The following is a 27681-nucleotide window of genomic DNA, read 5'->3' as shown; positions in this document are numbered from 1 at the left end:
CCTCCTCCACGTGTGTTCTGAAGCAGTGTTACAAGTCCTCCTCCACGTGTGTTCTGAAGCAGTGTTACAAGTCCTCCTCCACGTGTGTTCTGAAGCAGTGTTACAAGTCATCACGTGTGTTCTGAAGCAGTGTTACAAGTCCTCCTCCACGTGTGTTCTGAAGCAGTGTTACAAGTCCTCCACCACGTGTGTTCTGAATCATCTCTCAGCACAGACAATGACAACTTTGACAAAAAAAAAAGAAAAGTAAGAAAGAAAAGGCCTCTACTTCTTACTGTCCTTTTTTGAGCACTTCAATGTTCACTTCCTTTTTGTCACTATGCAAACTCCTATTAAAACAGCAAGGAACCTAATTCAATGTTCTGTACAGACAAAAACAACAATACCAAGAGCAAATAAAAAACCCTAATTAATAAACATGGTAGTTCCAGACATTTTATGTAACACAAATATTCTATTCACCCACAATACCCCAAACACAAAGTGGAGAGTTTTAAGCTGCTCCAACTTTACAAAATCATTAATTACAGGTGCTAACACTTTATCATACCCATAGTACTTGGATTTTTGAGTAGGGTGACTTCTTGACAAATAGCTTGCAGGACATGAATTTGTATTCAATATGTATGAAATTTTATGTCTGTCTATGGTTATTTGTGCTTCTTGGCAAACGTCTAACTTGCAAAACACTAGGTAATGACTCCTGTAGTTTAGTAGTAGTCTGACTCAGTGGTATCTAGAATTCTGGCCTATCCGTACTATTACCTAGGCTGAATTCTGTGATCAGATGCACAGCACTTTGTAAGTCGCTTTGGATAAGAGTGTCTGCTAAATGCCGTAAATGTTTAAATGAATTTACATGAACAGTTTAAATATGTGCATGGATATCAATAGACCTGAGCCATAAGACTATGATTCATTTATTTACTTTAATTTATTAGTTTATTTGACAGGAACAGTGTACATTAATCAACATAACTGTAAAAGTACTAGAATGAGCTTAAAGGATATTTTTCATACTTCTAAACACTTACTGCTGAATATAGTATATCTATACTTATTTTCATAGACACAGTTACCTATATTTTATTTTTTATTCTATATTTCTATATTTTATTTTATATTATATTTTATTTTATATTCTATATTTATATTCTATATTTTATTTTATATTTTATATTTTCTTTATTGTATTATAAGTCCTTATATATTTAGATGTGCATATTACAAATTTCTTTCTTGCTGTAATTACTTCTTTGGAGTGCTTATACCTATATAGGTTGCTACTGTAATAAGTGCAATTTCCCCCTGGGATCAAAAAATATTACACAATCTGATTCTGATTCATCCGTTGTCCATTGTGTCTGCATGTCTGTTTTAACATCCTCACTCTTGGCACTGGAACACTGGAAGAACAAACAGAAAGGGGCTTTATTAGGCACATCTGGATAGGTCAAAATAATCTGTGGAAACATGGACCTAATCATTTAAATACAAGTCAAATTTGATTGAAAAACCCAAATCACTGAAAAGACATAAAAAAATGCATACATTGAAGCATTATGAGCTGGTCATTGCAGTGGGTCCTTTTGAAGCGCCCCCTAGCGCCCCCAGCTCATAAATTGCATTATTAAACATATTAAATATTGATGGATCTCCAAACAAAAGCGATACATTTCCTATCCCATCTACATGCCTACCGAGTTTTAGCCGTCTACATGCAGCCGATCGCGAGATATCCGGCTTTGAAGTTGGTGATGAAAGTGCCTCACGCACGGGGGTCTCCATACATATCCGTTTAAAAAACATATTTACGATGTGAGATGACTTCATGTTTTGTCACCTAAAAATCGTTTACTAATAAGGCTTCAATTTAAAACCTTAACATAGTAGAGAAAATGTTGTTAAATACCTTACTTTGCTTGCTCACTTCGCTGCAACATTGTGCGTAATCCACTTCCTGGATGAGACGCTCTGACAAATCTGCCCCTTTCAGCGTCACCGAAGCGTTTTAAAACCTGATTTGTCCTCTAATTACAAAGCTGAAGGGGTTCTGCTTCGAAATGCGTCGTTTTTATTGGTCTGGAGGGGGGGTAGTGACTTTGAGTGACAGTTTTTAGCACCTCTCCCTGGCGAGGTGTGGGGGGGGGGGGGGGGGGGGGGGTCATCCAATAAGCCGACTGAGACAGCTGGCGCCTTAGAAGTGATTAATGGCTGTTCTAACCAATAGTTTACTTCAAGCTGAAAAGATAAACACCTCACTTGCCATGATTGGTGACGTTTATTTGAAATTCCAGCACAGGAACGGTGGCTAATGATTTCCGTTGTAGTTTTGCTAACCTACTAGCCTAAGCTAACCTAAGCTAAGCTCCCCAGAACACACGCAAATGACTATGTTCGGCGAAACTGAAGCAGTCGTGGATTATTTTGTTAGTTGGTATTTTGATCGCGGATACTTTTGAACATCACAGAAAATAAAAGGATTACTTTTGATGGAATATATGTCTAGTTTTCGGGTACCACTCCGAACCCGGAAGTAAGCCTGAACCACCGCTGGACTCGTGAGTAAAAATGAACAATTTTACATACGAGAATTCGTACTAAATATATAATCTAATACTAAACATTAGATTATAAACAGTATTAGAGCATTTAAGTACTGGAGTACTCAGTATCGTGTAGGATGCTAGCATAGTTGGCTATGTTAGCTTAGCTTAGCCTGTCGGACTATCTTGGACATAAATATCATAACATAACATTTATAATAGAACATACAATTACTTCGTTTGGAATTTTCTGGTCTTTCTGTAAGATGTGCAACGTTGTTGTTTGCAATAGCTCCTCAGTTTCGTGTAAGGAATTAGTTAGCATGTTAGCCTATTTGGCTAAGGGTGTGTACAGGGTGTGTCATATTTGGATATGGGTGTGGTGCACTGGACATACCTTGGAACAAAGCTGAATAACTTTTCAATACTTTTTTTATGACAATACTATTTTTCTATGTTGTCAGAAAAGACCCTAGTGATTATATTTTATAATCTAGAACCTGATTTGAATAACTATGTGAATATACATACTGGTTAGGGAAGCGAAGCAGCCGGGCCGACGTCACCGGGAGGCGGAGCAGCCGGGCCGACGTCACCGGGAGGCGGAGCAGCCGGGCCGACGTCACCGGGAGGCGGAGCAGCCGGACCGACGTCACCGGGAGGCGGAGCAGCCGGGCCGACGTCACCGGGAGGCGGAGCAGCCGGACCGACGTCACCGGGAGGCGGAGCAGCCGGACCGACGTCACCGGGAGGCGGAGCAGCCGGACCGACGTCACCGGGAGGCGGAGCAGCCGGACCGACGTCACCGGGAGGCGGAGCAGCCGGACCGACGTCACCGGGAGGCGGAGCAGCCGGACCGACGTCATCGGGAGGCGGAGCAGCCGGACCGACGTCATCGGGAGGCGGAGCAGCCGGACCGACGTCATCGGGAGGCGGAGCAGCCGGACCGACGTCATAGGGAGGCGGAGCAGCCGGACCGACGTCATTGGGAGGCGGAGCAGCCGGACTGACGTCATTGGGAGGCGGAGCAGCCGGACTGACGTCATTGGGAGGCGGAGCAGCCGGACCGACGTCACCGGGAGGCGGAGCAGCCGGACCGACGTCACCGGGAGGCGGAGCAGCCGGGCCGACGTCACCGGGAGGCGGAGCAGCCGGACCGACGTCACCGGGAGGCGGAGCAGCTGGACCGACGTCACCGGGAGGCGGAGCAGCCGGACCGACGTCACCGGGAGGCGGAGCAGCCGGACCGACGTCACCGGGAGGCGGAGCAGCCGGACCGACGTCATCGGGAGGCGGAGCAGCCGGACCGACGTCATCGGGAGGCGGAGCAGCCGGACCGACGTCATCGGGAGGCGGAGCAGCCGGACCGACGTCATCGGGAGGCGGAGCAGCCGGACCGACGTCATTGGGAGGCGGAGCAGCCGGACCGACGTCATTGGGAGGCGGAGCAGCCGGACCGACGTCATTGGGAGGCGGAGCAGCCGGACCGACGTCATTGGGAGGCGGAGCAGCCGGACTGACGTCATTGGGAGGCGGAGCAGCCGGACTGACGTCATTGGGAGGCGGAGCAGCCGGACTGACGTCATTGGGAGGCGGAGCAGCCGGACTGACGTCATCGGGAGGCGGAGCAGCCGGACTGACGTCATTGGGAGGCGTGGAGACCTGGACACAGCATCAGGATGCTAACCATGTTAGCCATCGGGACGCTAACCATGTTAGCCACCGAGGCAATAACGGTGAAAGGAGACGAGGAACACCTCCACAGCCCAAAACTTTGCTGATTAAGGCCTTTTGCTTTCCTTGTGTTACTGTCTGTAAAGTGATACCCATGATTCCACGCATATTGCAAGATCATCCAGCTATGGAAAGACTGATTGTGCATATCGGCTCTAGCGATGTTTACAAACAACAGTCTGAGATTCTGAAACAGGATTTTAACCATCTTCTCGACATTCTGAAGTTTTCCCAGTCTGAAGTGTTCATTTCTGGACCAATACCAACTGCACGTCGAGGCAGTGGTCACTTTACCAGACTGCTGGCTCTAAATAGCTGGCTCACTACAGCCTGTGCACATCGGAAGGTAAACTTCATCGACAATTTCAACATCTTTTGGAGGCGTCCTGAGCTTTTTAAACCTGATCAGCTTCACCCTAACAAGGCTGGGAATCAAATGCTTGTGGATAATCTAATGTATGGAATCACTCACATACGGAACTTGCACCCAACCGCCAGCAGTAATGTCAGTAATGTCAGTCACAGGAGCTCACCATCTTCTGTCAGAGAATCTGTCCACAGTCTCAGAGGTAAACTCCAGGGGCCTCATGTACAAAGACTTGCGTGGATTTCTTACTAAAAATTGGCGTACATACAAATCCAGAAAATGGCGTACGCAAAAAAAAATCCGGATGTATCAAACTGTGCGTACGCCGGAATCCACGCACATTTCTTCTGTACATCCCAATCAACGTGGAATTGAGCACACACGGTGACACACCCCCCTATAAATATGCAAATTCATTTAAATTTGCCCTACACCGGAGGAGTTTCCTCTCTGATCTATCACAAACCATGTCTAAACGGGGAAAGAAGAGGAACTTCACCGAATGTGAAGTGAAGACACTCCTGAATGAGGTAGAGGCGCGGAAAAAATGTTTGTTTGGTGCATTGTGGCATTACGGCAAAGCGCAATAGGTCTGAGTGGGACAGCATGTGTGAAGCTTTAAATGTTGTGGGGTCAGAACAATGCACACTGGCAGAATAATATAATGCACCTAAAAAATATCAGTGATGTGCTCACTAGCATCAGCGACTCAATAAAAGAATTGGTTAAAATTTGAATGCTATCTCTTACCTTTTTATATTGTAGCTATGATTTGTTGCCTTGCTTGTATGGCACCTGGGTTAGGATGCGCATTAATTTGTCCTGGCTCTGGGTCCGCTGGTTGCTCCACCACCTCTAACAATGGCACAGCATACCTGTGCGCAACATTGTGCAGGACCCCACATGCCCTCACAATACGACACACCTTCTCTGGCCGATACACGAGCATTCCACCAATTACACCAATATTTTAAGTCCAATTGTCCAGGCCCACTCATAAACTAGGGCTGTGTACAATATATTCTGCAATATACTGTGAATACACCCTTAACAATATGTGAATCGATACAATCATCAATCCTGACTATAAACCCCAGAAATATCTCAACCTTTTGCAGGGTGTACAAGAACAAGCAGAAAGATGCTTACCTTTATCTTCAGCGCTTCTAGGGATGCGAACTCCAGCTTGGCGAGCTGGATCTGAATGTCCTTAGGCACATCTGGAATAACGAATGCCAGGATGACCTTGAAGGCCAGGAGGACGTGCTGAAATGGGGGACAGCAGGAAACACACACGTTCATCCTCTCCCTTCCCACATCCTAATGATCAGCACGAGAGCAGAAACTGAGCTGGTGTGTGCGTGCTGCGCGAACACTCCTGAACACACAGCTGGGTCTATGATGGGTTGGTGTATTCAATTAGGAACTGTTTCTGAGGAACTGACAAAAATGAAGCCTTTGTATTTGTGGCATTTTAATCTATCATGTCTGTAGGTCTTCTGGGAATGAAAACAGTGGTAGCTACTAGCTAAGTGATTAAGGTAATAATCAGATGGTTGCCAATTCAAGGATTCAACTGTGGACTTAAAAGAATCAAATAAGTGATGCCACAGTAGGTTTGACCCAAAGTCAACCAATGTTGGTGTGCAACTTGCTAGTGATCCAAATCCTAATTTGATTTTCATTTGAAAGAAGCATTTCCCCATGTAAAGAAACAAACTCTACATGGTATTTCTTTCGTTCTGTCTTACATGTTCTTGGCCCAGGGCCAGGAGCACAGTTATCAGCTTGAAAAACAACATATACATAACAATGTATGTGTGTGGTCTATGTCTCTTGGGGCAGAGTCTCTTGTTTAATTCTGCTAACACATGTAGAGTAGTGTTGTGTAGCAACACACAGACACTGTCCAAATATCTAGTCCAACAAGATTACTGGACCCAAGTCATTCAGATAAATTAGATCGTACAGATGCAGCAAAAAAACAGCTCAGTAGCACTAGAGATGAGAGGAGAGATGAGGAAAGATTACCTCCACAGCCACCACAGTAAGAAAAAGCTGTATATCTGCTCCAGAGAAGTAGGCCTTCACTTGCGGAGACAAACAAATCAGCGCACAGTTGGTCACCACGGCGATAACACTCATTACCTCAAACGCCAGCTGGAAGAGTGAGAAGAGAAATAAAAGTAGCAGTTCAGAATTTTAGCACCGAATACAGATTTATAATTGATCACAACTTCAGTCTGTGTTGTGTTGACACATTTGAGCTACCAGGATTGTGTGTTTAGAAATGACTTCCTGCTTTACAAGCATAAAATAAAATTTGCTTTTCGATATGTACAGTTCTCTGAGTAGTTGGCTTTTAAAATAGTTAACATTACATCAAGGTTATAGGTAATGTATCAGACTGTAAAATTAAAGGAAATGTGTAATTGTTCATCGGGGCACTAAAGGCTTTTTTATTCCTCTATCCCTTTAATGTGACATATCTGTTCATCTTTCAGAGGAGGAGGCATGCAAGACCACCCAGGTGTTTAACTAGAACTCTGAGGTCCACATCCTCCACATCACTACCCATAATCCCCAGCCTCCGCTCACTTGCCACACTCCAATGTCAGACGCGGGCTCAGAGAAGGGCCGTTTGAACACGTTGCACATCTTGAAGGCGTCGGAGTAGACCTCCGTCACGTTGTTGAGGACGACGAGCAGGGCGGCCAGGGGGTAGACGCAGGAGAAGAGGCTGACGTAGCCAAACAACAGGAACTGCTCCATGTAGTCGTCAAACGTGCCCTGATGATCAACCATGCAGCAAAAGCATATGAGCCCGAGGCAAAACTCCACCCACTACACCCAAGACAATTGACTTTATTTTAAAAGCCTCCCAACCTTCTGAAAATTTTTATGTAAGGTGATGTTTCAATAGTGTATTCAAATTATTATTTGATTTGATATGTCCATTAACATACAAATACACAATGAGCAACATATGGTGAAAGTGCTTTAACTTAATACAGGCTAATCTAAAAATCCCAACAATAAGTGCATATCACATCTGCTTTCTTTAAGAAAAAAGCAGTTATGTCCAACAAAACAACATTTTTATAATACAAAACTTTGGCTGAGATTACAATTGAGGCCAACTAGGAGACCTCTGAAATGTTTCTCCATATAAAATCATCACTCGGGAGCTCTGTGGCTGACCGTGTAGGACTTCATGTCACTCTCCAGTTCCACTTGCTCCACCAGGGCAAGCATTTTGTCTTCTTTGTCTCTTTTCATGTTCTTCTGGACTTTATTTTGGAGCTTCTTATTGCGTCTCCCCTGCAGCCAGTATGGCAGGAAAGATTCCATCACTTGGTTCAGGATCTGAGAGGTGATGAGCAGAGTAGCAAGACTCTGCAAGGCAACAAAAACAACTTCACTGGTAGTTTCCTGTAGGGGATGATCTCACACGCACGATGAGGATCAGGATACTTTACTAACATAGGGAACTGTCCTGAAAACCAATTTGTCCTGTTACTATGTATTCCCTAAACAGGACACCCAAAGACTGACAGTAGCATCAGTACTAAACAGAATGTACATCTCGAGATGCAGGTAATTTCATTGGCCACATTAGGTTTTAGTCAGTAAAATCCTTTAAAATTAATCAGAAACAAATGTAAAAATGTGCAGCTATTAAGGCTGTGATGTATAATTTAGAATTTTGATTTATTACTTACCTGTCTAAGTTGCACCATATCTTGCATTACAAAGGCAATATAGAACAAACAGTCAAAGCAATTGACGAAGTTGAACTGTAAATACATAAATACAATATATACATACATGATTAATCTCCAGCTGTTTTTAAAAGTAAAGTTTCAAAACAATGACTAAATTTACCTAAATGTCATTAATCATCTTGTTATAAAGAACTGACACAAACATTCAGTACATAGCAGATAAAAAAATAATAATAATTGAAGACCTATATACTTACCACTAACACTTTGAGCACCAGATGATTTTGAAAGGATGATTCTAGCCTGTGGTTTTCTAAACAATGCAAAGAGAACAAAACAAAAATCACCCTCATTCTTGGACATGTGTAAATATCAGAGTTAGTGCTACTCTGTGAATACCAATCCAAACTCAAGTAATTGAATCAGGAATTTCCAGATATGGCACCAGTCTGATACCATGTATAGCAGGGCTATTCAACTATATACGCAATTTGTTGACCGGGGGGGTGGGATGGGGTGGCAAACGTAACACTCGTGACAGAGAAACGTACCACATCATATGCAAATAGAATTATTTAATTATTTATGGGGAGATAGGGCGCCAGTTAAATAGCCCTGATATGTATAGGAATCCGGTCAATATCAGTTAATATGCTGGATTTAATATTGGAACAAAAATGGCACATCCAGCCAGAAAACAGCACAGCAGCATCACACCACCACTCACGTGATTACAGCACAACTCACACCACAGCTCACTTTATTACAGCACAACTCACGTGATTACAGCACAACTCACACCACCGCTCACGTGATTACAGCACAACATAATTATGAAGTCAATATTAATGTAATTAATTTGGAATTATAGTTGCATATAGCTGCAAAGGAAAAAGGTAGAAGAGCTAGAGTGTAAATTTCAGGAGTCATCAGGGGAGGTAACCATACTGAGCACAATATCGGTACAAAAAAGTTGAAGAGGGTAGATCAATTTTCCAGAAGATTCCACCACATGTTGCTGTTCCTGCATTCTCACCCCATTTAGTGAGAAACTCAGCTGCATATTGGAACAGCTGGTTCATAACCTCAATGACCACTCCATAGATGATGCTTGGGATGAAGAGCAGAACACTTGTCCAGAAGGTTGGTTCTGCATCGTAAACGTTCTGTGCCCAGATCTCCATGTCAAAGTAGATCATCATCACATAGACAGATATGTACAGGCACAGCAGCACAAAGGGCACAGACACCAGGTATATCCTCAGCAGCCGTCTGTGGGTTGCCAGAAACCAGTCTCAATTATATGGATATACATATATACTTTATATATGATATATACTTTATCTTCTACTAGGGTTATACAACTGTCAGACAAGATTTTTTGCTAATGCATCCTTCATTTCACAATACATACTTGGTGCTGGGATAGACAGGCTCTTCTCGGCCCGTCACTTTATTGCGGCCTGGCGTTCCATGGAATCCCGGCCGTGGCTCCTCGTAGGCCGTCTTGCAGCTCAGCGTACCCCATCCGTAGGCCAGCTGTGCACACTGTCGTTTCCAAAGCTCCAGGAAGACGGTGGACCACACCAGGTTGAAGACAGCGAACAGGACATATCTGTTGTAGTCCTCCCACGCAAACAGGTAGTAGAGGATGCCAATGGGGACCATCGGCACCAAAGCAAACGTGAAAAACTCCAGAAAAGCACTGTATATTGCTATGCCTTCTCCAAAGTAATTTCTAATGTCATCTGGATTGTTAAAAACACACAAAAAAAACATCTTTAGGATAACTTAGTGTGGAGTGTTGGGGGGGGGGGGGGGGGTTTAAGTGCATAGGCCTAGGCATAAGGACTAGAATACTGTATATGGGTCAAAGTGTTAATGTCCTATAATTTACAAGACCTATGAAAAACACACTGCACACTTGAGCACGCCCTCTCCTCTTACGCTCCCGTGTGAAACTAACTGAAGGGCTTGTTAATGAACTGAGGCAGCTGTGTTGGAAGCAGGAAGACTGTCAGTCTGCAGAGGGACCGTAGGGCCTTGAGACACTGACACGGGCGTGAAACGCAGATGTGAGCTCAGCTAAGAGAGGCAGCGAGGGTGACGCATTAAGACACGTGGGCTGAGTGCAACTGCCATGCCAGTGTTGGTTGTGACTGGAGAGCTTTAGTGAAAACAAGGCCTAATGCACTGAAAGGTATAAACAAACCATTACAAAGGGGAAGGGGTATGAGGAGACCCTAACAATAGGAATTTAGATGGAATTGGAGCACTGTGGAGGGAAGAAAGTGTTTTAGCTTAGCTGCTGAAATAGATTCACAAACTTGTGGTTTAATGTGAATATACTATTGTAGAAGGACCCAAAAATGCATATTAAATTAACAGCATAAATGCTGTAAAACACTTATGCAGCAAAAAAGCTTCATAATTGTCACGTAGGGCTACGCCCCCCTCTCCTAGCTGTCACTCCGGTTTCCCTGTTCCTCGTGTCTGTGCTGTTCCCTGCTCATTGATCCCGCCTTGTTGTCTGTCTCCATGGTTTCCCCTCGTCTGCCACGCCCGTGTCGTCATTGTCTTCACAGCTGTGTCTTGTTAGTTCATTTACTCATTCGTGTATTTTGGTGTTCTTTGTTCCCCGTGCGATCTCCGTTTGTTCCTGCCTGGTTTGTGAGTTCTCCTTGTGTTGTAAGTCATGCCTGTGTTCGGACTGCCTGCCTGATATGACCCCTGCTTGTTACTACGACTCTGCTTATGGAATCCCCTTTAATAAATCTCGCTCTCCTCAGCGTTTGTGTCCGCCTCCATGCTTTGCAACGAGCAGAACATTAAATAAATATTCAGTGTCTAGTCATGAAAATGTCCTACAAAGGACATAGAACATGTATCAAGCATAGCAATATTGTGAAATTATTTTAACAGCAATTTATCTAAGAAAGACTGATGTAATGGATGAGCTGTCTGGTTTAAAGTCCAAACGACTGCCTTACCCAGTGGCTGAGCAGAGAGCTTGATGTTTTGATACCAAGAGCGTGAAAGTTTTTTCAGCAGCTCTTTCTCATGAAGGGGGAAATATTGCAATATAATCCCATCGGACTGCAACCTATGTACTGAAAAAAGTAAAAATTAAAAAAAGTTTTTAAGTGTTTGCTGCGAGAAGTACAATTGACATGCCCAAGCATAAAGTGTGAAGTTTAAAAGTAATTAAAAATACATTAATCCCTTTAAAACATTCCTGTATTACTGTTCACCAGCATAATCCATCTTCAGAGTAGACTCACTTATAGATTCTCCAGAGTAGAGCTTTACTTCAGAGTTGCCAGGAACATAATCTTCCTTTTCCTTTGCCCTTAGCATGTCAAGCTCATGTTTGAGTATATACTGACGTTCCGCAGTGTTGAGGAAGCTGTCTCCATCCCCTAACACAGCATCAACAGGAAACAGCACTTATCTCTGCTACTACCTGCACACCCTACTGGGTTTAAGCAAGACTAGAAACCCTGTCTTTTTACATGATATAAGTATCTGAATGGGAAATATATTTTATAAGGGCACCATGACCTTCAGCACATATTAAAAAAAAACATATGCCACTCATGTATGTTCACACCCGCCAAGTCTTCCATCTTCCAGAAGCAGTGACCCATGTGATGTAACAGGCAACTGCTTCTCCTCTGCTTTAGCCTTCTCCGTACCTTCAAAATCTTTGAAATCCTCCCTGCTGGCGTTCGTAAATCCCCGCATGGTGCCATCTTTGAACTCCTTGAACAGCCCCGCCACCTCCGCTCCAGCAAGGAGCCTCTGCCTGGTTGAGCCCACGTAAAGCACAGTACGTTTGCCATTCTGCTCCTTCTGTACACGGCCCAGCACTTTCTCCAGTAGCAGCTCCGCTCCTGCATGGCGCAACAGAGAGACACACTCAAGTGAGCAAAGACCCTAACAAACCTCCAACTTCTAGAGATCCACTCTGAAATACAGAAATACTAATATATTGAACATCTATACCATGACATTTACATGACTATTAATGTCTACCACCTGCATCTGATTTAGAACTTATTTAAAGTATGCCAAGCTACTGATAATGGATCCATTCTTCTTCTTTCAGCTATTCCCGTTTAGGGGTCGCCACAGCGGATCAAACTCCTCCATCTGGCCCTGTCCTGAGTGTCCTCCACTGACCCACCAGCCACTCTCATATCCCCTACCACTGCATCCATAAACCTCCTCATAGGTCTACCTCTCCTCCTTTTGCCTGGAAGTTCCATCCTCAACACCCTCCTACCAATATACCTCTCCACCCTCCTCTGTACATGTCCAAACCATCTCAATCTCACTTCTCTAACTTTATTTCCAAAACAAGCTACATGTGCTGATCCTCTAATAAACTCATTTCTGATCCTATCCTTCCTCGTCACTCCAAATGAGAATCTCAACATCTTCATCTCAGACACCTCCATCTCCCTCACCTGTCTCTGTCAGTGCCACTGTCTCCAGTCCATACAACATAGCAGGTCTCACTACTGTCCTATAGATCTTTCCTTTCATTCTAGCCGACACCCTTCTATCACAGATCACCCAGACACTTTATGCCATCCACCCCACCCTGCTTGCACTCTCTTCTTTACCTCTCTTTCACTTCCTCCATTACTCTGTATCCTCGACCCTAAGTAGGTAAACTCGTCAACCTTCACCAAATCAACTCCTTGTAACTGAACATGTCCACCATCTGTCCTCTCTTTCACACACATGTACTCTGTTTTACTCCTGCTCACTTTCATTCCCCTGCTCTCCAAAGTATATCTCCATCTTTCCAAGCTCACCTCCACCTGCTCCCTACTCTCACTACAGATCACAATGTCATCAGCAAACATCATAGTCCAAGGGGACTCCTGCCTAACCTCGTCCGTCAGTCTGTCCATGACAATTGCGAACAGGAAGGGACTCAGGGCTAATCCCTGATGTAGTCCTACCCCCACTTTACACCCGTCTGTCATTCCTACTGCACATCTTACTGCTGTCACACTGTTCTCATACATATCCTGCACCACCCTTACATACTTTTCTGCTACTCCTGACCTCCTCATACAATACCACAGCTCCTGTCTCGGTACTCTATCATAAGCTTTCTCTAAGTCAACAAACATACAATGTAACTCCTTCTGTCCTTCCCTATACATCTCCATTAACACTCTCAAAGCAAACATAGCATCTGTGGTGCACTTAGCTGGCATGAAACCATACTGTTGCTCACAGATCTCTACCTCCCCTCTAAGCCTAGTTTCCACTACTCTTTCCCAGATTTTCAGGCTGTGACTGATCAACTTTATTCCCCTGTAATTACTACAGCTCTGAACGTCGCCCTTATTCTTGAAAATTGGCACCATTATGCTTCGTCTCCACTCCTCAGGCATCTTCTGACCTTCCAAGATTCTGTTAAATAACCCAGTCAAAAACTCCACTGCTGTCTCTCCCAAACATATCCATGCCTCCACTGGAATATCATCCGGTCCAACTGCCTTACCACACTTCATTCTCCGAATTGCAGCCCTTACTTCCTTCTTGCTCACCTGGGGCACTTCCTGATTCACAACCTCTACCTCTTCTAACCTTCTTTCCCTTTCATTCTCTTGATTCAACAGTTCCTCAAAATACTCCTTCAACCTTCCCAAGACACTCTCCTTACCAGACAACACATTACCACCTTTATCATCCTAACCTGCTGCACATCCTGCCCATCACGGTTTCTCAGTCTGGCCAATCTGTACAGATCCTTTCCCCCTTCCTTAGTGTCCAACTTCTCATACAGCTTGCTATATGCCTTCTTTTAACTTCTGCCACTGCTCTCTTTGCCTTACAACACATCTCCTTGTACCTCTGTCTACTTTCTTCATCTCGCTGAAAATCCCAATTCTTTTTAGCCAACCGCTTTCCTCTCAAACTTTCCTGAACTTCCTCATTCCACCACCACGACTCCTTGTCTATCTTCCTCTGTCCTGAGGTCACACCAAGTACCTTCCTAGCCACATCCCTCACTGCATTTGAAGTCTCACTCCAGGTATCCAGAACACCACCACCATTACCCAGTACCTGCCTCACCTCATCCCTGAATTTTACACCACAGTCCTCATCCTTTAACTTCCACCACCTGATCTTAGGTTCCGCTCTCACTCTCGTCCTCTTCTTCACCTCCAAAACCATCCTACATATCACCATCCTATGCTGTTTAGCTACACTCTCCCCTGGTAACACCTTGCAATCACTAACCTCTTTCAGGTTTCGTCTCCTACAGATGATATAGTCGACCTGTGTGCATCTTTCCCCACTCTTATATGTTACGTTACCTTCCTTTTTTTATAGTAAGTGTTAACTACAGCCATATTTATCCTTCTAGCAAAATCTACCACCATTTGTCTTTCCGTATTGCTTTCTTTAACACCATATCTACCCAACAACTCATCATCACTACTGTTCCCTCCACCAACATGTCCATTTAAAGCTGCTCCAATAACCACTCTCTCTTCTTTAGGAACCTGCAAAACAACTTCATCTAACTCTCTCCAGAATTCTTTATTCTCCTCCACATCACAACCTACCTGAGGAGCATAAGCACTGGTGACATTCATCATCACCTCATCAATCTCTAACTTTACACAGATCACCCTGTCACTTACTCACTTTACCTCCACTACACTCTTACTAAACTCATCCTTCAGGATTACCCCTACTCCATTTCTCTTCCTGTCTACACCATGATAGAAGATTTTGAAGCCACCACCAATTCCCCTGGCCTTTCTCCCCTTCCACTTGGTCTCATGTACATACAGTATATCTATCTTCCTCCTCTCCATCACATCAGCTAGCTCTCTCCCTCTACCTGTCATAGAGCCCACATTCAACGTACCAACTCTAACCTCCACCTTCCTGCTCTGCCTCCTCTCCTTCAGCTTCAGAACCCTTTTCCCCACTCTCCTCTTCTTTCTTGTCCCAGCAGTAGTCCAATTTCCACTAATGCCCTGTTGGACAACAGCACCAGCGGCGGTCGTTGTTAACCCGGGCCTCGACCGATTTGGTATGGAACTTCTATTTTTGATCCGCATCATTTGATTTGGCACAGTTTTTACACAGTATGCCCTTCCTGACGCAACCCTCCCTATTTATCCGGGCTTGGGACTGGCACTAAAATACACTGGTGTGTGCACCCTAGTGGCTAGGTTGATAATGGATCCATTCTGCACGTCATTATTATGTGTGGCGTATTTAATAAAGGAAGATTAAGGCTTGTTAGCAAACTGAAAGACTGATGTTATAATGGTAATTCCTGCCTGACCGTTAAAGATAAACCACAGCTGTACATACAGTGCTGCCTGAAAGTTGAGGAGGGAAATGTGTGAGTTGCTAGCATGAAACATGGAAACAGAACATGTGCAAAAGTAAATGTACCACAGCTGCTCTAGTAAAGTCAATTAGGTAAAAGACTCAGGTTGCAGAGTACTTGGATCTACAATCAGGCGAGCTTTTGCAGAGAGAACTTGAACAAACCAAAGGCTTTCTGGAAGTCCATTCTCTGGACAGAAGTCCAAAATTGAATTGTTTGGCCACAATCATCCAGGCCTGGGGGAGGAGCTCCTTGGCGAGCGCCTGGACAAGAGGGCTGCTTCCTTGAGACTTTGGGTTTGGGGCTCTGACTTGTTTGTGCTTATGCACCAAATGTCAGTTTGGAGTACCCGGCCTTCTTGGAGTCCTTGGAGGGGATACTGGAAAGTGCCCCTTCTGGGGATACCATTGTTCTGCTGGGGGACTTCAATGCTAATGTGGGCAACAACAGTAAGACCTGGAAGGGCGTCATTGGGAGGAATGGCCTCTACGATCTGAACCCGAGTGGTGTTTTGTTATTGGACTTCTGTGCTCATCACAGACTGCCCATAACAAACACCATGTTCGAACACAGAGGTGTTCATAAATGCACATGGCACAAGGACACCTTAGGTCGCAGCTCGATGATCGATTTTGTAATCGTGTTGTTGGACCGTGTGTCTTGGACGCTCGGGTGAAGCGAGGAGCTGGGCTGTCAACCGGATCAGATGGCAGGCAATGATGATGGACAGACATGGCAAACCCAAACATATAGTGAGGGTTTGCTGGGAACGTCTAGCACAAGAACCTGTCAGAAAGGTCTTTAACTCCCACATCTGGCAGAGCTTTGACCGCAACCCGAGGGAAGCCGGAGACATTGAGTCCGAATTTGCCTTGTTCCGCGCCTCCATTGTCAATGCGGCTGATCAGAGCTGTGGCCGCAAGGTTATCGGTGCCTCTTGTGGTGGCAATCTCCAAACCCGATGGTGGACACCTCGGGTAAGGGAGGCCGTCATGCTGAAGAAAGAGTCCTATCGGGCCTGGTTGACTCGTGAGACTCCAGAGGCAGCAGATGGGTACAGGAGGGCAAAGCAGATTGCGGCTTTGACCATTGCGGAGGCAAAAACTTGGGTGTGGGAAGAGTTCAGTGAGACTATGGAAAGTGATTTCGATTGGCTCTGAGAAGTTTCTGGAAAATCATCAGGAAACTCAGGAGGGGAAAGTGGTTCCCGACCAACACTGTATACAGTGGGGCTGAGGATCTGCTGACCTTGACTGGGGATGTCATTAGGCAGTGGAAGGAATACTTCGAGGATCTTCTCAATCCCACCATCACGTCTTGGGCTGAGGTGACCAGGGTTGTGAAACTCCTTAGCGGCAAGGCTCTGGGGGTGGATGAGATCTGCCCTGAGTTCCTTAAGGCTTTGGATGTTTTAGGACTGTCCTGGCTGAAACGTCTTTGCAACATCATGTGTACATTGGGGCATTGCCTCTGGACTGGCAAATCAGGGTGGTGGTTCCCTTTTTAAAGAAAGGGGACCGGAGGGTCTGCTCCAACTATCGGGGGAACACAATCCTCAGCCTCCTTGGTAAGATCTATGCAGGGGTTCTGGAGATGAGAGTCCAGTCAATAGTTTAATCTCAGTTACAAGAGGAACAATGTGGGTTCCGTCCTGGTCGTGAAACACTGGACCAGCTTTTAAGGTCCTAGAGGGTGCAAGGGAGTTTGTTCAACCAGTCCAAATGTATTTTGTGGATTTGGAAAAGGCATTCGACCGTGTCCCTCTGGGATTCGTCTGGGGGTTCTCTGGGAGTATGGGGTATGGTGCCCACTGCTACGAGCTATCCAGTCCCTGAACAAATGGAGCAGGAGCTTGATTGGCATGGCCGGCAGTAAGTCAGAATGGTTCCCGGTGGGAGTTGGACCCTGCCAGGGCTGCCCTTTGTCACCGATTTTGTTCATAACTTTTATGGTCAGAATTTCTTGGCGTAGTCAAGTGGCGGAGGGGGTTCGATTTGGTGGCCTCAGTATTCCGCATTTCCTTTTTGCGGATGATGCCTGTTGGCATCATTGGGCCAGGACTTACAGCTCTCGCTGGATCAGGTTACTGCCGAGTGCGAGACGGCCAGGATGAGAATCAGCACCTCTAATACAGAGACCATGGCACTCAGTCCGAATCGGAACTAGGCAAGTGTTGTTTTTGTGAATGGTTTGTAATATGTTTGAATAATCATGCTGAAAGTAATTATTTAAATATTGGTAAAATGTGGACATATAAGGATGTACATGGCCAACGGTACCCAAATGTGGAAAATGATGCTCAGTTGGTAGTAGGAGAAGATCAATTGGCAGGAAAGCAATACATTATATTACACCACCACTAGTCTAAACTGTTAAACAAGAATGTTAGGTATATGGATTCACAATATCTATACCAAATTGTGACCCAGCAACCGATTCTGCATGTTGAAGCAGAAACTGAGATTAATCAAAGCAAGCAACAGTTTTCCTATATTTAACCTCTTTTCCTCTTTAGTTTCTACCTGTTATTATGTCACTGAAATCTTGATTGCTGAGCTTCTGCCAGATGGATCCCACAGACATGTTGGCGGGCTTGCCCTTGTCTTCTTCAACCAGCTCCAACTTTTTAACCAGCAACTCAGCTCCTGCATGCACAAGAGAGAAACATTTAAGTTGGTAAAAAGCTTAAGAAATCATCCATCTTTCAGAAATCCAAATCAATAAACGCCAACATAGTGAAAATGTATAGCCTAGTACTACATTAACATCAACATATCCATGTCTAACTATGCAGAGATGTGACTTAAGTCATAGAACGAACAATCATTTGTGACAAATATAAACAAGTGAATTTTGTTAAAGTAGCATAAAGTTTTAGCATTAATGCACAGTGAGTTCTTATCACACCTTACAAATTATTTATAATTTCATATGTTAGATATTTTGATATTAGCAAAAGCCAAGAGCAATAGAACAAAGAGGTTTATTTCTGTGTTTTTAAGAGTGACATGAAGTTTCCAGCTAGAAGAAAAGCAAGAATAAAAAAATAAGAGAAAGCCAGTGAGCATCCTGTAAAAATAAACAGATTCCACTCGAATTTCCTTTTATTTTCATTAGATCTTTAGATCATTGTTAGTGTCAGGGTAGGCTGGGACCTGGGCTCAGGGGAGACACCCACTCCCAGACACACCCACCGCTACACCACTCCATCAGTCTCAGTCAACAGACTTACTAACACACCACACCTGTGCACATTCTTAACATTCCTAACATTCCTCGCATACTATTCATCTCTACTTAAGTCTACAGGTCCTGTCATCCAGTGCTGCTTATTCATCAAGCATGACCTGTGAGCGCTGCCTTCCGTGAGCTTGTCACCTGGAGTTCCATCTTTGTGATTGTTTGATCTTAGTTGTTCTGCGCTACTGCACCTTTCTTTTTGCTAGGCGTTTGTTATGTTGCCTGTTATGGACAATAGAGCTCTACAAACGCCTTTAACGCCTCCTACTGCTTCCGCCCCATCACAAGATTAGATAATTAGGTCTTTTGTTTATTTGTTTGTTGTTAAGTTAATCATTTTTGTCATTGCTTAATTTGTTCTCAACACATTGTGTCCTTGAATTTTAAGATGTTTTCTTCTTTAGCTAAAAGTCTGATAGGAGATGGAAATTTGTATTGTGTAGCCAGCAATTAATTTGTTCCAGAATCTTCAGCCAAGACAGGAATAAAATTCAGAACCTATTGGTACCAAGACTGTGGATGTCATTTAAGCAGTTACCTACATTTCAATGTAAAGAATACAAGTAAAGTTCAGGAATTCTATGGAAGAATGGGCTTTGGGCTTTGCAGCCATTTGCACAGGCTCCCAACTAGCAGCACAGCCTAGCAAAGCTTCTTCTGCACATATGGGCTGCTGCTTCTGATCCAACCCATTGAAGCCTAAGCCACAACTTTCTCATATGTTCAGTTGTTGACACCAGTTGGGTGACTGTTATTATTGTGTATTATACTTTCATTTTGCTGAGTAATATGTTAATAACCTCTCATCACTGTCTGTTTTTTTATCTTACTTCATCACAAGCCTTGTTTTGTTCATTTTGTTTTGTTACAGTTCTCTTATAGTCTTAGTGAATTCAGTACATTTGCTCTTTATTGATCTATCCCTTATGCATCCTATCACTGAATACATTATTATTGCTGATTAATCAATAAACATACCATTCATTTTAAAGCTTTGTGGCTTCATGGGTGGCTCTAATAATTTCCATTGATCAATGACTATATGCAACTTGTGGATTTTAATTGAGACTGAATTTGTGACGATCAAAGGAGGAGGCACGACGATTGACGTTGCGATGAAAACATATACTTTAATCAACAAAAACACGTGAAGTCCAGAGCGAATACGCAAGCACACAGACACAGGATCACTCACGCAGGCATGGACTCAAGACAAAGATGAGCACAAGACATTGCGCGAACGCACATTATATAGGTGACTAACACATACCCTCGTGATCTCGAGACAAGGCACAGGTGCGACTACGAACACGCTCACAAACGACCCACACCCACAGAACTACAAACATGGACATAACTGCACGCAGACGACATAACGACACGCCCACAGGGAGGGGTCCGGTGCTGTCGCCGTGACAAAATTCAAATGTAATCAACTCTCACTGAATTTTAATTTGCTCATTTATTGGTAGGATAACACCACCACACACCACAGCAATATGTTTATGGAATCATTAAGTCATGTGTAAAACTTGTCAGCAAACAAAGCAGTTCCACTCTGGAACAGATTTACTTTATTATGGCAATGCCTGCCTAGCCATGAAAGTTAAACCAAACTTGTACATTTGTGAAGGTCTTCTTGTCTCTATCAAAAGATTGGTACTATGACTACATCACCAAGTCCCTTTCACACTTCTACTTTCAACTTCTACCTAAGGTAAAGTCTTGATTATGTAACCAAAGAATCATAATGAAAAGAAATATGACTAATGCTATTTAAAGTTTGAACTTTTACAAAGTATTTTGTAATATAACACAATAATATGAACATCCAAACTCCATCATACCTCCATTTTGCTGCTTAGCTTTGATTCTTTCCTCTAACCAAGTGATGGTCTCATCTTTAGTGCTCTCAGCCAGCTCCAGCACCACCAGGGGCTCAAAGGTACCAGCATCACTGTCAGAGACCTGCTGGCTTAGCATGTCCTTCAAATCCCTGTTAAAGATACAGACAAGAGGAACAAATGAGAAAAATGAATTCAACACAAAAGTAAACACTTGGTGAGTAATCTCTATATACAAGTAAACATTTTTCATTTGAAACCATGAATCACTCAGATGCAAATAAAACCACACAACTTTGCCTGAACAGTTTCCATGTAAGTAATTTCTCTTTCAAGGACATCTTTCATATCTTCATATCTTGCCACAACTTTTGTATGGAATTGAATTCCAGTGACTGGACCAATCCATAATGCAAATCTTCTTTCTCTTAGGCCATTCCTTGGTAGGTTTGCTGCAATGCGTTGGGTCATAGTCTTGCTGTATAATTCATTTCTGTCCCACCTTCAACTGCCTGACTGATGGCAAGAGATTCTGGTCAATTGTTGATGGGTCTGGGAATTGGTGGTTCCCTGGATAATATGGTGTCATCCTGGTCCAGACACAGAAAAGCAGACCTTCACATTTCCACCACCATGCTTCACTGAGATTTTTCTCCTTATAATGTAGTGTTGACCTTTCTCCAAACATGGTGCCCGTTATCGTCCTTTCTTGAGTGCAGAGGTTTCCTTATAGTAGCTCTCCCATGAATGCCATGTCTATTTATTTTTTGCCTGATTGTAGACGCATGCACAGTTATCCCAGATGCTGCCGGAGAGGTTCCAAATGTCCTCGGGTGTCTCCTTCTGAGCTTTACTCTCCCTTTCAATCAGTGTGGCTCAAATATTTTGCCAAGGATGTTTCATTTGAGTGGTCTGCTTAATTGATCACTTGAGTACTCACGTGTTTCAGCAGCTCCCGGACCAACTGGGGGTGACATAAAAAGATGCAGAGTGTGATGATTTGCTTAGCCTGCCCACCAATCCCTCTGTAAAATACAGATATGAGGAACAAACAAGCAAAAACAAAAAGAAAACTCTGGGTGAGTAATCTCCATATACAAGAACGACCAAGTTAATGTTTTTCATTTAAACCCATAATTCATTCAGTGTGCATAAAGACAACACAATTTTGCGTGCATACAGTACTGTACATTGCATAGACAATATATACATACCATTCTAATCCAATTAATCAATTGCTTAAAAGTATACTACTCAAAAAAATAAAGGGAACACTAAAATAACACATCCTAGATCTCAATTAATAAAAATCTTTGAAATCAGTTGAAAATCTCTCATTTCTACCTGTTGTCTGTTCCATTTGCACAAGAGCAGTTGAAATTGATTCACAATCAGTGTTGCTTCCTATCTGAACACCAAGTGTGGATGACTTGGAGTTACATTGTGTTGTTTAAGTGTTCCCTTTATTTTTTGAGCAGTGTATGTCACAGTAGGCCGGGATCGGGGCTCAGGGGAGACGCCCACATCCCCGATACGCCTCCACAACACCACTCCCTCAGCCACAATCACCTGAATATTAATGCACCACACCTGTCCCTAATCCTAGAGTCTCTTACAAAGTCCTGCAGGTCCCGCCGTCCAGTGCTACGTATTCCTCGAGTCTTGTGAGAGTCTACAGACTGGTCTCAGTCACCCTCGAGTCTTTGCTAGTGTTTTGTTAAGAGATTGCGCGTCAGCGCTTTTTGAGTTGTTCGGCGTTCTTGTCTTTTCCGTGATTGCCACATGGACAATAAAGACCTTCCAAAGACTTTAGCGTCTCCTGATGCTTTGCTCACATTATATATATGAAACATACTTGTTTAAATCCTATTTTAATCCATAACTGAATAATTTAAACACTAAAAATAGTCTTCAAATAGCAATACATTAAACATTTTGAAATCAATTTCTGTTCAAACATTGTTTTTTGATGCATGTATGTTTATCCCAGATGCGGCCAGAGAGGTATAGCTATCGCATCGGCATAGCCTATTGTTATTGTTATCAAGACATAGTACAGCGCCTTGCGTTTGCACTGAGTCATGGACAGTAAAGACGAGCCGCTTCCACCCTCGCGTACTCCTTCTTTCCCGCGTTACGTGGTCGTTGATTAACAGATAAGTTACTTTCAGTCTACTGTCGAAGTTTCATTTTGTAGCCTACTGAAAACATCTGCGCCACAAACCTGTTAATTTTAATATCAAAATGTAGTGTGTGTTGTCCTCAGGGGTTTACAGATTTTAATATAGCATATGTTTAAATGTAATAGGCTATGGAAACTGAAATCCTAGATTAAAATTTTACAAACGTTTTTATATAAAATAAGTTTCGTATAAAAGTACTTGCATGAGCCCATTAAAACACTTAACTTATCATACAATGTCAGTGCATGAATAATATTGGAGAATTATTGTGAGATAAATAAAACTTTATGTCCAAGACATCACACATGGCAACTGACAAATCTTAACGCTTAAAATGTTCGTTTGCTTTTAACGATACATTTTTGCTTGTGAGACGGTTCACTTGACAGTGTAACTGTCATTTCTCCAACACGGGACGTGTCTCTCTCTCACCTGCTCTAACTCGGCGTTAAACATCTTGTTCGGTGGCTCTCACCTTTTGTGTCATGCACTGTTGTTCTCTTCAGCAGGTGTGTAGTCCTTCGGCTGTGGGTTGTTCTTGTCTCTCTGCAGTGTACTTCGTTCCCACTGAACAACTCAAAAGAGCACAGCGAGATCACCTCGGCACGGTTTTATATTGCCCTCCCTATGCAAATAACGGGGCACAGACATTAGGTGACGTAGCCGTGATATGAATATATGAATATGAATATATATATATATATATATGAATATTATTGTTTCACTGGGGAAGGGGGGGCACCATTCACAGGTAGTTTTGTAGTTTGAGCAGGAATTATTGGGTGGGGACATACATGTACTCTTATGCCTTTATAATAGGGTTCAAGAAGCTGAGAGTGTATGAGGATCATTGTGCATCCACTGCCCTCACAATTCCAATTTATATGAAAACCTCCATATTTCAAGCAATGCATCTTTAGAATGTGGAAATGTTCTATATTTTGGTGCATAGCACAGCACTGGACCTGGTGTAAATAACAACCCCAACATGTGACGTCGTGATGACATTTTTCACTCTTTAAGGCCCTTGTACTGGATAAGAAATCTTTGCAGAGGATGTCAGAGAGGACGAACAACAGTAGGTGAAAGTTCAGGTAGCAAGGCAAGTTTATTTATACAGCACCTTTCATACACAACAGTCATTCAAAGCAGTTACCCTGCCTGGTAACCACCAATGGTGCCACCTGTATACTAACCATGGAGTTCGACCGCTAAACCTCTCGACCCTTGTCGAGTTAGATCCCCTGAGTTCCCTATGAACTGCCAGTGCCAAAACACATAGCTCCACGTTACTAATGAACCCTTAAATGTCTAGTAGTTGCAGTAAAATACAATGACTTAGAATTATAGTGTATGTCTCTCATCTAGGTTTCAGCGTTAACTTCTATTTGAAGTTAATGGCATTTTTAGACTCTTTTCCATTTTTGTAAATGTTTCCAAAAAAACCCAAATAAACACTTTTGTAAGTTGCTCTGGAAAAAATAAAAGCCATCTATACAAATGTAATTATATACACCCCCCCCCCACACACATACAAATTCTTGGTTAGAATCCAAGTTGTCACTGATTGATTTGGTTTAAAGTCTTATAATGCAAACCTGTCAACCTGTCATCTGTAGAAATGAAGTGTACATACTTTTGATTATTAACTGTTGAGTCAGCTTCCCCATGAGGAGTAGGGCATAGTGTTGTAATGAATGTACATTCACCCTCCTTGGCATTTAGCATGAGTTCTCATGTCAACACTTTTAAGTTTTCTGTTTTGGTTTACTTCCATTTGCTTCCTTGTCTTATTTGGTCATTTATTTTGTATGCTACATCATGCTTTGGTCTGTGTTTAATTCTTGGGGGGTTTTCCCCTCTGTGTTCAAGGTTCCTGTTTTGCCTGTTCTATGTTTCATATAATCTCACTTTTGAATTGGAATTCTTGGTTTTGTTCATGTTTTTCTTTATGTTCATTAAAGGTGTGCATAATTAACAAAAACTGTACTAATAAAAGTTGAACCCACAAACTGCATTATTTCCAGAATTGAGCAATACATTTATGAAAGGAAATTTCATAGTCATTTTTATATGGATCTTTAAGTCTGTAGCTGAATTGATGTAAATATTACTGATTGAACATACTATGCTGTATACTGAATCCACTTTTAACAACTTTTATGCTGATGGTAGTAACAGTAAGGTTGTAATGAAATGCATTTTTGTCAGATCAACTTGTTCAGAACTGGCTATCTTGTACAGAAAGCCTTAAAAATATACACTGCTCAAAAAAATAAAGGGAACACTTAAACAACACCGCATAACTCCAAGTCTACCACACAAAATCGTTAAGATCATACTAATTTATTGTTGATTCCATTGTGTACAGCGCTTTGGTTACACTTTGGTTGTGTAAGGTGCTATATAAACAGTGTTGGGAATGTTACTTTAAAAAAGTAATTAGTTATAGTTACTCATTACTTGTTCAAAAAAGTAACTGAGTTAGTAACTGAATTACTCTATAATAAAAGTAACTCATTACCTGGGAAAGTAACTATTTGCATTACAGTAAAAAAAAAATGTATATGCCATTGAATAAGGATTTTTTGGAAAAGCAGTTTTCACAGTCAGTTGAATTGAGTAGACCAGAAAGGTGTTTAACTTTTGATATTTATTGCACATCAGCAGACCAGTGCAGGATAAAATCCTTTAAAATCCCAAATCTTTGTAAAAAAAAACTGGTTTGTTCACAACAGAAGTAAACTTAACAATAAAACCTTTATTTGGCACGGTGAGGTGGCCCCCTACCGGTCACCTCCGTCCACAGTGGCTGTTGTTGTTGTTTTGTAACGTCGTGTGCGTCCCTCAGGTGGGCGGAGCCCGTGATCCGTCTCACCTGAAGGTCGTTTGTTTGCCTATATATGTCTTGTCTTTGTACCAGTTGACCGCTGGTCATTATATCCTTAATTTGGAGATATTGCACGGGTTTTTGGTTTGCACACTTTCTATTAAACCATCCTTTTTCCCTGAGACTTGGCGTGATCGCTTCCTTTTAGTTCGCACACCCTGCCCGTCACAGAATGACCAGCCACCCTTCTGACCTGGGAAAGCTTTTCATGTCCGTTATTCGTTGCGAGAGTTCCGCCGTGCGTTTGTTTGTGTGTGGCACGGCGAGGACCAGGGTGTCTGCCTGGGAAAACTCTCATGTGTATGTTATAAGTGTGTACGGGTAGCAGACCGTAGGATCAGTGTGCGTGCTCGTTTGTTATATGTTCAATGTTTCATGTGTGTGACGCGGTCGCCGCTCGTCACTGTCGCCTCGCTCCCCGTGTGTCTTGTGTTTAATGTGGGGAGCGACTGCGACTCTGAGCGGCGCGTCACTATTGTGTTTGTATATGTAGAGCATGCATGTTTTTGGTCCCGTTCGTTTACTGTCTGTGCACTACTTTCTGTTTGTCTAGTATTTGCGTGTTCGTTGTGTCCTAGCGTGTTCGTGAAATGTCGTTGTTATATGTAATTCCACGCTTGCTCCTCCCCTTAAATGTGTGTTTGGGGGGGGACCGGTTGTGGTCCCGTGCCACTGGGTATGGCACGGAGGGGGTCGGTGTGGCGCGTTTGTGTTGTATGTTGGTGTGTGGTTGGGTGTGTGTGTGTGTGTGTGTGTGTGTGTGTGTGTGCGCTGTTTCTGTGCAGGTGCTTCTCCCTGGTGGTGTCGTGGTGTTCCTGGACCTTGTGGGGGTCTCCACCTTGGCAGGAGCCCCCTTGTGTTGTGGGGTGATCGGAGCCCGGTCATGAAGAGCCCCTCCCTAGAGGGCTGGGGCCCCTGGATGTTTGGGGACCATGGGGCTCCGGTCTGAGAAGCTCCTGCTGAGGAAGGAGATCCTCCCTCCTGCCCGTGGTGACCAGGAGGCCCTTGGAGCCGCTCCCTAGCCCGCATCGTTGGTGCTGTGGGCCTCGGTCTCTGGCGCTCCTGGGTTGGGTGGAAGAGTCCACCTTGCGATGAGAGGCCCCGGGAGGGGTTGGCTCCCCAGGAGGCTGGGGTGACCCCTAGCAGAAGGCAGGGGTCAGCTCTGGGAGGAGGTAGGTCCAGGAGGTGAAGTAGCCACGCCTCGGGGAGGTAACTTGCACACACGCACACACTAAGGATGATAAAGGAGCCGTAGCTCCTCGTCCGCACACCCTTGGGGCTCTCTGGCTAAACGCCGGTTAGGGCGTGAGGGCCCTGTGACCGACCGGGGCGTGGTTTTGTGTTGTTAACGGCCCAGTCGGTCCAGGGTCCCGCCCGGGGAGGTGAGCTGAGTAATGTTTTATGTTTTGTGTTTCAGCTCCCGGACTGCAGGAGATGTGTCCCTGCCTATCCCTGCCTTCCTGCCCCTTCGTGTTTTGTGTGCAGCCGCTGTGTGCCACACACCCAGTGGAGGGGAGTGCGGCTTGGTGTGGGGGTCTGTCACGGTGAGGCGGCCCCCTACCGGTCGCCTCCGTCCACAGCGGCTGTTGTTGTTGTTGTTTTGTGACGTCGTGTGCGTCCCTCAGGTGGGCGGAGCCCGTGATCCGTCTCACCTGAGGGTCGTTTGTTTGCCTATATATGTCTTGTCTTTGTACCAGTTGACCGCTGGTCATTATATCCTTAATTTGGAGATATTGCACGGGTTTTTGGTTTGCACACGTTCTATTAAACCATC

General features: G+C 43.8%; 1 protein-coding gene across 1 annotated transcript; it reads right to left on the bottom strand.

Annotated features, from left to right (window-relative positions):
• Positions 1-3528: 3528 nt before the first annotated feature.
• On the bottom strand, positions 3529-23600 carry LOC143473258 (anoctamin-10-like). Its single transcript, XM_076970147.1, has 17 exons — positions 23493-23600; positions 21775-21859; positions 20838-20986; positions 18273-18395; positions 12068-12265; positions 11654-11791; positions 11363-11482; positions 9787-10120; positions 9409-9644; positions 8630-8685; positions 8370-8444; positions 7849-8043; positions 7246-7437; positions 6679-6807; positions 5797-5913; positions 3648-4208; positions 3529-3552 (listed from the first exon to the last, which is right to left on the bottom strand). Exons 3-17 carry the CDS (start codon positions 20971-20973, stop codon positions 3529-3531), a joined length of 2634 nt encoding a protein of 877 aa, XP_076826262.1. The 5' UTR covers positions 20974-20986; positions 21775-21859; positions 23493-23600.
• Positions 23601-27681: the final 4081 nt, after the last annotated feature.

This window comes from Brachyhypopomus gauderio, chromosome 13 (genome assembly GCF_052324685.1).
Source record: "Brachyhypopomus gauderio isolate BG-103 chromosome 13, BGAUD_0.2, whole genome shotgun sequence".
Classification (NCBI taxonomy): Eukaryota; Metazoa; Chordata; class Actinopteri; order Gymnotiformes; family Hypopomidae; genus Brachyhypopomus; species Brachyhypopomus gauderio.
Note: the sequence above shows the minus strand (reverse complement) of the source record. Positions and strands in the feature narration are given on the sequence as shown.

What these genes read in the sequence shown, in the direction of transcription:
- LOC143473258 (XM_076970147.1), bottom strand. Translation starts at nt 20,973, where the DNA reads ATGCTAAGCCAGCAGGTCTCTGACAGTGATGCTGGTACCTTTGAGCCC. An exon ending in TTTCAGTGACATAATAACAG is followed by an intron (nt 12,266 to 18,272) that starts GTAGAAACTAAA and finishes TGCGCCATGCAG; the next exon opens with GAGCGGAGCTGCTACTGGAG. An exon ending in CCTGTCTATCCCAGCACCAA is followed by an intron (nt 9,645 to 9,786) that starts GTATGTATTGTG and finishes GGCAACCCACAG; the next exon opens with ACGGCTGCTGAGGATATACC.